This window comes from Neofelis nebulosa, chromosome 1, assembly GCF_028018385.1.
Source record: "Neofelis nebulosa isolate mNeoNeb1 chromosome 1, mNeoNeb1.pri, whole genome shotgun sequence".
Classification (NCBI taxonomy): domain Eukaryota; kingdom Metazoa; phylum Chordata; class Mammalia; order Carnivora; family Felidae; genus Neofelis; species Neofelis nebulosa.
This window is the reverse complement of record NC_080782.1, coordinates 95600507-95614497: the sequence shown is the minus strand read 5'-3', so window position 1 is coordinate 95614497 and position 13991 is coordinate 95600507. Positions and strand designations below refer to the sequence as shown.

At 38.1% G+C, this 13991-nt stretch overlaps 1 protein-coding gene across 1 annotated transcript in view; it reads left to right on the top strand.

The window, feature by feature from the left end:
• The window catches only part of MSH3 (mutS homolog 3), a 188144-nt gene that overhangs the window by 87927 nt on the left and 86226 nt on the right, over positions 1-13991 (top strand). Inside the window, exon 13 of the mRNA XM_058728381.1 lies at positions 6905-7037. Coding sequence (XP_058584364.1) covers positions 6905-7037 — 133 coding nt within the window. The remainder of the gene's footprint in view (positions 1-6904; positions 7038-13991) is intronic.

Below are 13991 nucleotides of genomic sequence, written 5' to 3'. Positions count from 1 at the left end.
GTTGACTTTGCTGTTGCCATTGTCCCCTAGCCTCTGCAGGTGTTGGTAATCAAAAGGATTGGGTTTTTAAGAGCCTTGTGGGAAACTGCAGGGAAGGCCTTGTGTCAGTCTTAAGTTAGGGAGGCCAGAGTAATGTGAGACCCTCAAAGGATCATAATCTCACTGAAGAGAGGGAACAAAGAAATATGTCTGTCTTGGCCTAGTCTTTACAAAGGGAAAATTTTCCAAGAACTCTTAACCCAGGTCCACCCTCACTCAGGTTTGCTATTCCAATTTGTACGATCTGTGTGGTCTGACAATTTCCAGCTTGTGAAAGTTGTTTTAAATGGTCCCATGCTGGGGCTCTTGAGTGGCTCAGTTGGTTGAGCATCCAACTCTTGATTTCGGCTCAGGTCATGATCCCAACATCATGGGATCAAGCCCCACATTGGTCTTCACATTGAGCATGGAGCCCACTTAAGATTCTTTCTCTCTCTCCCTCTCTCTCTCTGTCTCTCTCTCCCTCTGCCTCTCTTCCTGCTGTCTCTCTCTCTCTCTCTAAAGACAAAAGAAAAAAAAATGATCCCACACCTCAGGTTCCTAGCAGAAGCAAATGTAAAGCTTCCCCGAAGGGATACACTCTCAGTCCAGGCTTCCTAGGAATCCCAAAAAGAAAGCTCTACGATAAGCTCAGAAGCCACAATTACAACAGTCACGGAGAAACAAGTAACCATGGCTGTGAGCAGAAATTATAAACAGCAGAATTAGAATCCAAGATATTCAGATAATGAGATTATGAAAGATAAATATCAAACTACCAAGTTGAAAGAAATACAAAAGAAAATGAAAAATATGAGCACAGAACAAAAATGCCATCAAAGGAGAGTAGGTTGTTTTTTAAGAAGAACCGCATACAACTTTTAGAAACAGCAGATGGGTTAAACAGGAATAGATGCATTTTAGTTAAAATGCAGGGTAGTATCTGAAAAACTTACCTGGCATGTAGCACAGAGAGACAGTATGATAAAATGTACAAGAGATTGAAAGAGAATTAGGTGGTCAAACATAATGCTCATTAGCTTTCCAGAGGAAAATTGGAATAGGGAGAGAGACATTATGCAAAGAGATTGTCCTTTGACAATTCTTTATTAGGATGAGAATTTCTTATATTTCATGCAAGATATAGATGCTTAGGTTTTGAAAGCACATGGACCCAAAGTGCATTTGAGAACACAAAAACCCACATTTCAATAGGTCACACTGAAACTATGACACTAAAATCAAATGTAAAAATATTAGAGCAGAGAGCAAAGAAAGATCACTTGTAATGCCCTAAAAATTATATAACTGATTTGATTTCTAATTCCTGTGCTTCATTTGCTTTCTTTCAGTGATTTCTTTTGGATTTGTTGAATTTTTTTTTTTTTTTTTCATTTATTACCACCCATTCCCTGCCCAAAGCTCCGTGGTTTGTATTGCCTTTTCCTGTTGTCTCTTGTTTCTGTTGATTTTTACTCATTTAGTTGCTTTTTATACTTGATTGTCTTTGTGCACTGGTTCTATTCTTTGAACATTTATTTTAAGAATAATGTGAAGGCTAGGATGAAGGTGGCTTTTCTTCTTCTTTGCTTCTGCCAGGTTCTTGGTGGCATGGCCAGTCTGGGACCATCTTAATTTGAGTTCAGTGTTTGATATGTTCTAGTCCATCCAAATGATGCTAACCGAGGCTGTGAGTTCATCTTTCCTATGAGGCCAGTTGACTTTCTGGCAGAATCTTCTGGTATATCTCTTTAGTACAAAAGTGGCTTTGACTGCTGGATTACTTCTCTGGGTTCTTGTTTTTTTAGATTTTGGTGTAGTTATTCCTTACCATTTTGTTAGTTCTTGGATACTTTTATGAACATGTTTTTTATGTCTCATGTGGCTTTTTAAATTGTCCTCATTAGAAGGATGGTCTGAAAGTACTGGTTCCCACCATTACCAAAAGCAAAAATCATATTATGCTCTTTTCAGAGACTCAAGTTTATGTCTTAAATTGGTAATGGATGTTAGCTGTCAGAGAATTGTTCTGCTTAATATTCTGAAAAGAGTGAACTGTGGTCTGTTACTAAAATGATGCATCATTAGAACAGGAGTAATAAAAATCCTTAAAAGCTTGTTGGGTGATTTATAATTTGCAACAGGGTACATATTCACAATAGCACTTTAGAATGTAATTTCATAAGTAAAATAAAAACTTACTTTCGTGGTGTGTAAGGTTCTGAGCCTGATGTTTGTGGATGACTCATACTCCATCTCTTTACATGTTCCTTCTTCCCTCTCCTTCCCTGCCTTATCTATCACAACTCCTGCTAGTTTGACCTCTTTAATGTCTCTTAAAATATGTGCCTTTTCATCCTTCTATTCTCTACCCAAGTTCAGATCATCAAAATCACTCCCCTGGATTTACTGAAACAGCCCTCCTGCCACCATCCTTATGTCCTTTCACACATTAACCGTTGGCCCTCACTGTTCTCAGGATAAAGTCAAAGCTCCTGTGTGGCCCGTGCCCCTCACATGACCATTCGCTACCCAGCTGCCTGCTGCTGTCACACTCTCACACTGTCACCCTCCATCTTCCTGTACATCTGCCTGTGCTCCTTCTACAATTGACACTTTTGTAAGCACACAGTAATTGTTCATTAAGTGAAGGACTGAATGACGTGTGTGAAGCTAAGGAAATTCAAGTAATCATAAGCCCTCTTACGTTTCTGTTAGAAAGCTGTGTAGGTAGTTGGTTTAGCCATATTGCATGAGTACTATATTAATGTCTGAATTTAATTTATTAATTATATATCATCTGTCTTTAGAGCAAACTTTACAGTGAAAAGTCAAAGCAGAAACAAACAACAAAAAACTACCTCTCTTCAGTAGTTTGTATTTGAGCTTTCCTCCCCCATATAACGTTATGTTAGAATTATAGAGGCTTCTCCACAGAGAGCAACCAGGAGGTAAAAACTTCATCACATGTCCTTACAGTGGCAACAGCTGTAGGTTACACACTGTATTTCTGACTGATGACCACACACAACAGATAATAGCATCATTACCCAGTTCATCTTCAAATGTGAAGGACTCCAGTGCCACTCACTTTTAGTCCTTGGGTCTTTTGTGCTAAAGAAGAATCTTTGTCATCCCCAGGACCTCAAGGGTGTGGTTTTTTGTCACATGGAATGAAATGACTCAGGTGCCTTATTTTATTTTGTTTAGGATGTGTCATGCTGTGAGGTCAAATGTAGACTACTATAGGGCATCTTGAAATAAGCATTTTTATCATCATAGTTGACAGTTACTACTTCCTGTTTTGTTGACTGTCACAATCACTGAATGTTTCTTATTGATTACACCAAAATAATTTTTCTCTCTTTTGGTGATCTCACATATTATTTTATTAGGGTTATTTGGAAAGTCTTGTTACTGCTCCTAATTAAAGAACAGTTCCAAGATATACAGACTCTTTAAAAAACTTGATTAGAAGTCAGTTTATTAATTTGCATTGTGATCTGCATATAGGAGCTAAAAGTAGCTCCCCCAGTGGTGAGAAATTTGTGGTAAACAGTGCCACACACCCTGTCTCCCTCTTCCTGCCTGTTTTAGACACCTGGAAATGGTATGGCATTCTTTCTCAGTATAGCCTAGTAACCAGTCTCAACACAGTATTTCAGGTCCCCACGACCAGTCAGATTTGGCCCTTGAGATCCCAGGGCTAGCTTTTCTTGTGTATTTCTTCCTTGTTCACTTTGCACAGAATATATATTTTTGCATGTTTGCGCCTTATGGCTCTACACACAGTTATTTTCAAACTTACATTTTGGGTGCTGTTTCTTCCTCCTCCATTATGTTCTTTGTGGTACCTACCAAACAAATTGTCTAAGCAAATAAAGATCACTGTAATAACAGTGATGATAACTAATGTGTATTGAGTGTTTACTATGTACCAGGCACTGTACTAAGTGCTTAACATGCATTATTTCATTGTAATCTTGTAACAACTCTGAGTTAGAGACCACTATTCTTCCCATTTTAAAGATGGAGAAACCAGGGCAAGGCTAAATAACTGGTAAATGGCAGAGCCTAGATTTTCACCAAAGTCACCTGCCTTCTCAACCCCAGTTTTTAACCTCTGAGCTGTTACCTCCTTAACCAATGAAGGCTGGGTTAAAACCAGAATGATCATAGTAAATATGCTTTTGTCTGTGCTGTCATTGGGCTAAAATAAAAATTCAGTACCTTTGTATTTTCCCAGATTGCAAACCAACTTAGCACAACATTTTTTGTCTCTTTCTAAGAAATTTATAGTTTTATATCTATTTTTAAAAAAATCTTCTGGAAGATTTCATAAATATGACTTAGGTTTTTATTAACCTCTTTTGCTTTTATCTTTCCATATCTCCAACAACCTTTATAATTTTTGAGAGAGTAGCTATCTTTGTAGGCTGTCTTATACGTTCACAGATGGTATTATTCTATCTGTCCTCATGCCATCTGCAGCATCAACCTAGTCTATTCCAATTGGTGTTATCTTTCATTTATGCAGGAGTGAGTTATTAAAATAAAACTTTATATTTGTATAGCATTTTGGGTAAACGTTAGGGTAAAACATGGATTTATTTTATCACAACAATCTTATGCAAAGAAAATTTAATTTTTTATTTTTTTCACCTCTTCCTGAATTACTTTATATGTAGTCTTTGGAATTGAATTGAATTGAATTCAACAACTATTTATTGAACACATATTATGATCCCAGACCTGTGAGAATGAAGAAATGATCCCTGTTTTCACTGAGCTTATAGTCCAACAGAAAAGACAGAGAAGTAAATATAATTACAATTTCCACTATGGAAAGACTGTAGAGGGTCATGTGGAAAAGGATGGCAAAGGATTAAATTTGGTCTAGTGAGCCCAGAAAGCCCTTTCAGAAGAAGGGTACGTAGGAGTTTGCCAAACCAAGTAGAGCTGGTAGGCAGTAGGGAAGAGGAAGAGAGTCTTCAAGGCAGATTGGGCAGCAAATGAGGAGGCTCCGATGTCAGAGAACTTGGACGAAGATATTGGATCAAGTTCATTCTGACTGAGACTTACAGAGAGAGGAGGAGTGGCAGTGGTCAAGGTGAGACTTGAGAGGTAAGGTAGGCAGGGGTACTGGTTACCACAAGGTAACCAGTTGTCTTGTGGGTCAGTGAAGGAATCTAGATTACTGGCAAGTCATTGATGAGCTGAAAGCAGAGGTAAGACATGAACAGATTTGGGTTTTAGGAAGACTGCTCAGACTTCTCAGTATGGAGAATGGATTGGAAAAAGGGACAGAATTAGATAGATCTGGGGAGGAAAGTTAGGAGGCTCTTTTTGTAGTCTGTGTGAGACATGATTTTTACTTACACGAGGGTAATGGCAGTAGAGATGAAAGAAATAGACCGATTTAAGGGACCACTTCACTGAGAATGGAGGAACCAGTCTGTATGTTTACAAAGCTCTGGCGTGTTCTGTATCATGCTGAACCAAATGCCTGTTCTACATAGTAGAGCATGAGCCAGAGAAAAATGGAACAAAAATGAAACCAAGTTAGTATGCATTTTGTAAATAGGCATGACCTCACAGAGTAGTTTGAAGGGTAATAAGGAGAAAAGAAATTAATTAGCTGCCAAGTAACATACTCAATTTAACAGTCATCTGGGCAGGATTTGATGTAAGGCTTGCCATTCACATCAGCATGTGTGATATCAACAGGATTTTGATAGACAAATGTGTATTCAGTAGCTGATGTTTCCCTTTGCCCCTAAATGTCAGTTCCTTCTTTCATTTGCTTGCTTGCTCATTCTTTTATTCATTCAAAAAAACATTTACTGAGGGCCCACTAAGATACGTTTCTTATCTCAGTCTTTAATACCACATTATGGTGATTGTAACTAGTATAGGCCTTTAGTGTTTATAGGTACTAGATGGGCCACATCTCATTTAGGACACAGTTAGTTAATCAGGTTTCCATTTTAAGTTGACAGTTATGCCATTTCCTCCCAAGCGGCCCACCTGTCACTTAGGGTGCAGCCACTGGTGAAATCCTGCAACGCTGTCTGATATCATTTCTTCTGTATTTTCTGTTGCTGTTCTGAGTCTTTGCTCAGGTTCTGTATGCCTAATCCCATTTTGGTCAAACAGTCAATCAGTTCAGCCACCACCACCAAGTCTTCTATCAAAGTAGTTGGCTGAGTGAGGTGTTTTTTTTGACGGAGGTGATCAGTCGTTACAGTCAGAATGGCAAATTCTCACTTGCCCATTGTAGACTGTTACATTAGTCAAAGGAAAACAAGCGGTTGTGAGAAATGAATCCTCAATCTCGGTGGTTTAAATACTATAAAAGTTTATTTCTTGCTAATGTGAAGTCCAGCTGGTGGCAAATGTGGGAGCAATGGGTTTTCTGCTACAGTAAAGGGACCCAGGCTGAGAGAGTCTTCAGGTGGCTCACAAGATTGTTCTGGTCCCAGCATTCAGCTGGGAAAGAGCAAATGTGGAAGATCACACAGGAGGTTTTTATGAGCCAGAGCTAGCCTTGGCTTAATCCTTCCTGCTTGCAGTTTATTGTCTACAACTTGAGTACTTGGCCATACCTAATTGCAGAGGGAAACTGGGAAATGTCTGTGTGTTTGCCCCGGAGGAATGGAAAACCTAATGAGCCAGGTTCTGCTCCACAGAGCTAATGTCTTTCCTTTTGTGATACTTGCTCTTTTATTCAAATGAAAGGGGCAGGGAAGGGCCAGAGGTGTGGAGGAGGAGTCTCTTTTGTGTTTTCTAAGTAGCTGTTGTCTCAGTGCTTGGACAGGAGAGTGGGAAATGTATCTGTTCTGAATTCCTAATATAACTTATAATTGTTATTACTCTGTTCTCACAGGGAGATAAATGCTCGACTAGATGCTGTATCGGAAGTACTCCATTCAGAATCCAGTGTGTTTGGTCAGATAGAAAATCATCTACGTAAATTGCCTGATATAGAGAGAGGACTCTGTAGCATTTATCACAAAAAAGTAAGTGTGATAGACAGCAGTTCTATTAAAACTGGCAATGTTCTTCAGCATGAGGATCCCAGATATTAAAACATCTCAGAGTTTTATTTTTGTTATTATTTTGTGAAATCTTAGAGATCATGACAGAATTCTTAAGAGAATTAAATTATACAAGTTGAAGGTATTCCAGTTTTTGCATTGTAGAAAATAAAGTTTGCCCATTTCTGTTAACTACAACAACAGATAGAAGCCTTTCTGGTATAATACAGGATGTTCTTATGTTGCATCCTAAAAATGTGGACCATCATCACAATAGGAAATTTCTTAGACTAGTCAGTTTTAAAAAGAGATGCCTTATTTCTTTTGACCCCAGAACAACTTCTTATTTCACTTTTCCAAAGGAAAGATCTGCTATTATGTTTGTGGTGGTATCGCTATACAAATAAGTTTGGGTATGGAAGGTAAGCAAAAAGCATTATTGTGACTTTCATCACTTAAGCTTTACAGTTTGTTATAACAATCAATAACAAAAGAGGTTTTCCCCATGAGGCTAGCAGGAGATTTTTCAACAGAAACCTTGTAAGCCAGAAGGGAGTGGCACGATATATTAAAAGCGCTGAATGGGAAAAATCTGCAGCCAAGAATTTTCTATCCAGCGTGGCTATCATTCAGAATACAAGAAGAGATAGAGTTTCCCCAGACAAACAAAAACTAAAGGAGTTCGTGACCACTCAGCCAACTCTGCAGGAGATATTAAAGGGACTTTGAGTAGAAAGGAGAGACCAAAAGTGAAGTCTAAAGGTAGGAAACCCAAAAGCAATAAAAATGAATATTTCAGTAAAAATCAGTCAAGGAACTCACCCACAAAAAAGGATATAAAATATAATAACATATACCTAAAATGTGGGGAGGAGAGAAAAACGGTTTCAAACTTGAATGACTGTCAACTTAATATACACTGCTACATGCAGATTACATAGTAATCATATATGAAAAACCACTAATAAACTTGTAAAGAATAAAGAGAAAGAAATCTAAATAAATCACTGAAGAAAATCAGCAAAATGAAGTAGAAAGACAAGAAAGGATCAGAGAAAGTCTTCAGAAACTACCACAAAATAAGTAATAAAATGGCAATAAATACATATCTATCAATAGTTACTTTAAATGTAAATGGACTAAACACTCTAATCAAAAGACATAGGGTGACAGAAAGAATAACAAAACAAAACCCATCCATATGCTGCCCACTAGAGACTCATTTTAAACCTAATGACACCTGCTGATTGAAAGTCAGGGGATGGGGAAACATCGACCATGCAAATGGATGTCAAAAGAAAGCCAGAGTAGCAATACTTACATCGGACAAACTAGACTTTTAGGCCAAGACTGTAGCAAGAAGGGCACTATATAATAATAAGGGTGACAATCCAGCAAGATGAAAAAAACAATTGTAAATATTTATGTACTCAAATACATAAACAGTTAATAACAAACATAAATGAACTAATCAATAATAATAATACACAGGACACCATCAAAACCCTAGAGGAGAAAGCAGGAAAAAACCTCTTTGACCTCAGCCGCAGCAATTTCTTACTCGAACATCTCCAAAGGCAAGGGGATTAAAAAACAAAAATGAACTATTGGGACCTCATCAAGATAAAAAGCTTCTGCACTGCCAAGGAAACAATCAACAAAACTAAAAGGCAATCCATGGAATGGGAAAGATATTTGCAAATGACGTAAAGGGTAAAGGGCTAGTATCTAAAATCTATAAAGAACTCACCTAACTCCACACCCGAAAAACAAATAATCCAGTGAAGAAATGGGCAGAAGACATGAATAGACACTTTTCCAAAGAAGACGTCCAGATGGCCAACAGACACATGAAAAGATGCTCAACGTCACTCCTCATCAGGGAAATACAAATCAAAACCACACTGAGATACCACCTCATGCCAGTCAGAGTGGCTAAAATGGACAAATCAGGAGACTATAGATGCTGGAGAGGATGTGGAGAAATGGGAACCCTCTTGCAATGTTGATGGAAATGCAAACTGGTGCAACCGCTCTGGAAAACAGCGTGGAGGTTCCTCAAAAAATTAAAAATAGACCTACCCTATGACCCAGCAGTAGCACTGCTAGGAATTTAGCCAAGGGATACAGGAGTGCTGATGCATAGGGGCACTTGTATCCCAATGTTTACAGCAGCATTTTCAACAATAGCCAAATGATGGAAAGAGCCTAAATGTCCATCAACTGACGAATGGATAAAGAAGATGTGGTTTATATATACAATGGAATACTACTTGGCAATGAGAAGGAATGAAATCTGGCCATTTGCACCAACGTGGATGGAACTGGAGGGTATGCTAAGTGAAATAAGTCAGGCAGAGAAAGACAGATACCATATGTTTTCACTCATATGTGGATCTTGAGAAACTTAACAGAAGACCATGAGGGAGGGGAAGGGGGAAAAATTACAGAGAGGGAGGGAGGCAAACCATGAGAGACTCTTAAGGACTGAGAATAAACTGAGGGTTGATGGGGAGGTGGGGGAGAGGGGAAAGTGGGTGATGGGCATGGAGGAAGGCATTTGTTGGGATGAGCACTGTGTGTTGTATGGAAACCAATTTGACAATAAATTATATTAAAAAATAAAATAAAATAATAGTACAATACCAGTAGGGGACTTTAACACCCCACTTACATCAATGGACAGATCATCTAAACAAAACCCAGCAACGGCTTTGAATGATACACTGGAACAGATGGATTTAATAGATATATTCAGAACATTCCATCCTAAAACAGCACACTACACATTCTTTTCAAGTGTGTACAGAACATTCTCCAGAATAGATCACATATTAGCCTGTAAAACAAACCTCAACAGATTCTAGAAGATCCAAGCCCTCAGCAAAGTAGTATTAGAGGCCACATACCTCAACATAATAGAGGGCAGATATGAAAAACCTACAGCTAACATCATCCTTTTTGTTTAATGTGTATTTATTTTGAGAGGAAGAGAGTGTGTGAGCAGGGGAGGGGCAGAGAGAGGGAGGGAGAAAATCCCAAGTAGGCTCTGCACTGACAGCATGGGGCCTGATGCAGGGCTTGATCTCACAAACTGTAAGATCATGACGTGAGCCAAAATCAGGAGTCAGATGCTTAAACGACTGAGCCATCCAGGCGCCATTAACATCATCCTTACTGGTGAAAAACTAACTTGTTTTGAGTAAGACAAGGATGTCCACTCTCATCACTTTTTTTGTTTTTCTTTTTTTTTTTTTAATGTTTTCATTTATCTTTGAGACAGAGAGAGACAGAGCATGAGCAGGGGAGGGGCAGAGAGAGGGGGAGACACAGAATCCAAAGCAGGCTCCAGGCTCTGAGCTGTCAGCACAGAGCCTGATGCGAGGCTCGAACTCACGGAGTGTGAGATCATGACCTGAGCTGAAGTCGGACGCTCAACCGAATGAGCCACCCAGGCGCCCCTCATCACTTTTTTTCAACATAGTTCTGGAAGTCCTAGACACAGCATTCAGACGACAAAAAGAAATGAAAGACATCCAAAGGGGTAAGGAAGAAGTGTAACTTTCACTATTTGCAGATGGCATGACACTCTGTGTAGAAAACCCTAAACTCTACCAAAAAACTGCTAGAACTGATAAATTCAGTAAAGTCTCAGGATACAAAATCAGAGTACAGAAATCTGTTGCATTTGTATACACCAATAATGAAGCAACAGAAAGAGAAATTAGGAAAACAATCCCATTTACAGTAGCACCAAAAATAATAAGATACATAGTAATAAATGTAACCTGTACTCCGAAACTATAAAGCTCTGATGAAATGTCCATTGACCAATGAACGGATAAAGATATGGTATATGTATATACATTTATATATACACATTTGTATATACACACATATACACAATGGAATATTACTCAGCCATAAAAGGAATGTGAAATCCTGACATTTGCAATGACGTGGATGGAACTAGAGAGTATTATGCTAAGTGAAATAAGTCAGAGAAAGACAAATACTTTGTGATTTCACTCATATGTGAAATTTAAGAAACAAATGAGCATAGGGATAAAAAGAGAGATACTCAGTAAAGCAAGAAACGGACTCTTAAATATAGAGAACAAACTGATGGTCACCAGAGGGGAGGTGGGGGTTGGGTGGGTGGGTGAAATAAATGATGGAGATTAAGGAGTATACTTGTGATGAACACCAGGTATTGTGGGTAAGTGTTGAGTCACTGAATTGTGTACTTGAAGTACACTGGTAGTACACTGTATATTGACTAGCTGGAGTTTAAATAAAAACTTAAAAAAAAAAAGATGAGCTATAGGAATATTACACAATGGAATAATACTCAGCCGTAAAAAGTATGAGATCTTGCCATTTGCAACAACATCGGTGGACCTAGAGGATTTTATGCTATGTGAAATAAGTCAGACTGAGAAAAATAAAATAAATAAACAAAAAAGCATAATCAGACATGTAAATACAGAGAACAAACTGATGGTTGCCAGAAGGAAGGAGGTGGAGAGATGGGCAAAATGGATAAAGGGGAGTGGGAGGTACATGCTTTCTGTTACTGAATAAATAAATCATGAGAATAAAAGGCGCTGTACAGGGAATATAGTCAATGATATTGTAATGACATTGTAAGGTCACTTGTGGGAGCATACTTTTGTTGTGGGAGCAACAAAAACACTGATGAAATTGAAGATGACACAAAAGAAATGGAAAGACATTCCGTGCTCCAGTATTTGGAAGAACAAATATTACTGATACTGCCCAAAGCAATCTACAGCTTTAATGCAATCCCTATCAAAATACCAACAGCTTTTTTCACAAAACTAGAACAAGTAATCCTAAAATTTGTATGGAATCTCAAAAGACACCAAATAGCTAAAGCAGCCTTGAAAAAGAAAAAGCTAGAGGCATCACATTTCCAGACTTCAAGTTATATTACAAAGGGGTAGTAATTAAAGCCATGTGATACTGGCACAAAAATAGACATGTAGATCAATAGAATAGAATAGGAAATCCAGAAGTAACCCATAATTTGGTCAATTAATGTTTGACACAACAGGAAAGAATATCCAATGGGAAAAAGACAATGTCTTCAACAAATGGTGTTGGTTAAACTGGACACTGATGTGCAAAAGAATGAATCTGTACCACTTTCTTACACCATACACGAAAATAAATTCAAAATTGATTAGAGACCTAAATGTGAGACCTGAAACCATAAAAATCCTAGCTACACAGGCAATAACTTCTCTGACATCGGCTGTAGCAGCTTCTTTCTAAATATGTCTCCTAAAGGCAAGGGAGATCAAAGCAAAAATAAACAATTGGGACCATATCAAAATAAAAAGCTTCTGTACGGTGAAGGAAACAATCAACAAAAGTAAAAGGCAGCCAACAGAATGGGAGAAGATATTTGCAAATGACATACTGATAAAGGGCTAGTATCCAAAATATGTAAAGAACTTATACAGCTCAACACCCAAAAAACAAATAATCCAATTCAAAAATGGGCAAAAGACATGAACAGACATTTCTCCAAAGAAGACATCCAGATGGCCAACAGACAAATGAAAAGATGGTCATCATCACTTATCACAACTGAAAACTACAGTAAGATATCACCACACACCTGTCAGAATGGATAAAATCAACAACATAAGAAACAAAAGGTGTTGGTGAGGATGTGGAGAAAAAGAAACCCTCTTGCACTGTTGGTAGCAATGCAAACTACTGTAGCTAGTGTGGGAAAACAGTATGGAGGTTCCTCAAAAAGTTAAAAATAGAATTACCTTATAATCCAGCAATCACACTACTGGGTATTCACCCAAAGAATACAAAAACACTAATTCAAAGGGATACGTGCACCCTTACATTTATAGCAGCATTATTTATAATAGTCCAGATATGGAAGCAGCCCAACTGTCTGTCAATTGATGAATGGATAAAGAGACTGTGGTATAGGGGCTCCTAGGTGGCTCAGTCAGTTAAATGTCCTACTCTTTTTTTTTTAATTTTTTTTTTAACGTTTATTTATTTTTGAGACAGAGAGAGACAGAGCGTGAACGGGGGAGGGTCAGAGAGAGAGGGAAACACAGAATCTGAAATAGGCTCAGGCTCTGAGCAGGTCAGCACAGAGCCCGACGTGGGGCTCAAACTCACAGACCGCGAGATCATGACCTGAGCCGAAGTCGGCCGCCCAACCGACTGAGCCACCCAGGCGCCCCAAATGTCCTACTCTTGATTGCAGTTCAGGTCATGATCTTGAGGTTCAGGAGATAAGACCCACGTCAGGCGAGCCTGCTTGGAATTCCATCCCTGCCCCTCCCCCTTCAAAATAAATAAACATTAAAAAAAAAGATGTGATATATATATATATATATATATGTGTGTGTGTGTGTGTGTGTGTGTGTGTGTGTGTACACATATACATATATAGTGGAATATTATTCAGCCGTAAAAAAGGAATGAAATCTTGCCATTTGCAATGACATGGATAGAGGTAAAGATTATAATGTAAGTGAAATAAGTGAGAAAGACAAATACCATATGATTTCACTCATGTGAAATTTAAGAAACAAAACAAACAAGAAGAGGGAAAAAATAGTTGAGAGAGACAAATAAAGAAACAGACTCTTAACTATAGAGAACAAACTGATGGTTACCAGATGGAAGGTAGGTAGGGGGATGGGTTAAATAAGTGTTGGGGTTTAAGGAGTGCAGTTGTCATCATGAACACCATGTGATGTATTGTTGAATCATTATATTGTACACCTGAAACTAATAGTCTTTTAAATATACTGGCATTAAAACAAAAAATTAATGATAATTAAATGAAATAAATGAGAAATTTTCCACACTTAGGGAAATCATTTACCTTCAAAATATGTTTCAAAATAGTTATATTTATAATTGCTAATA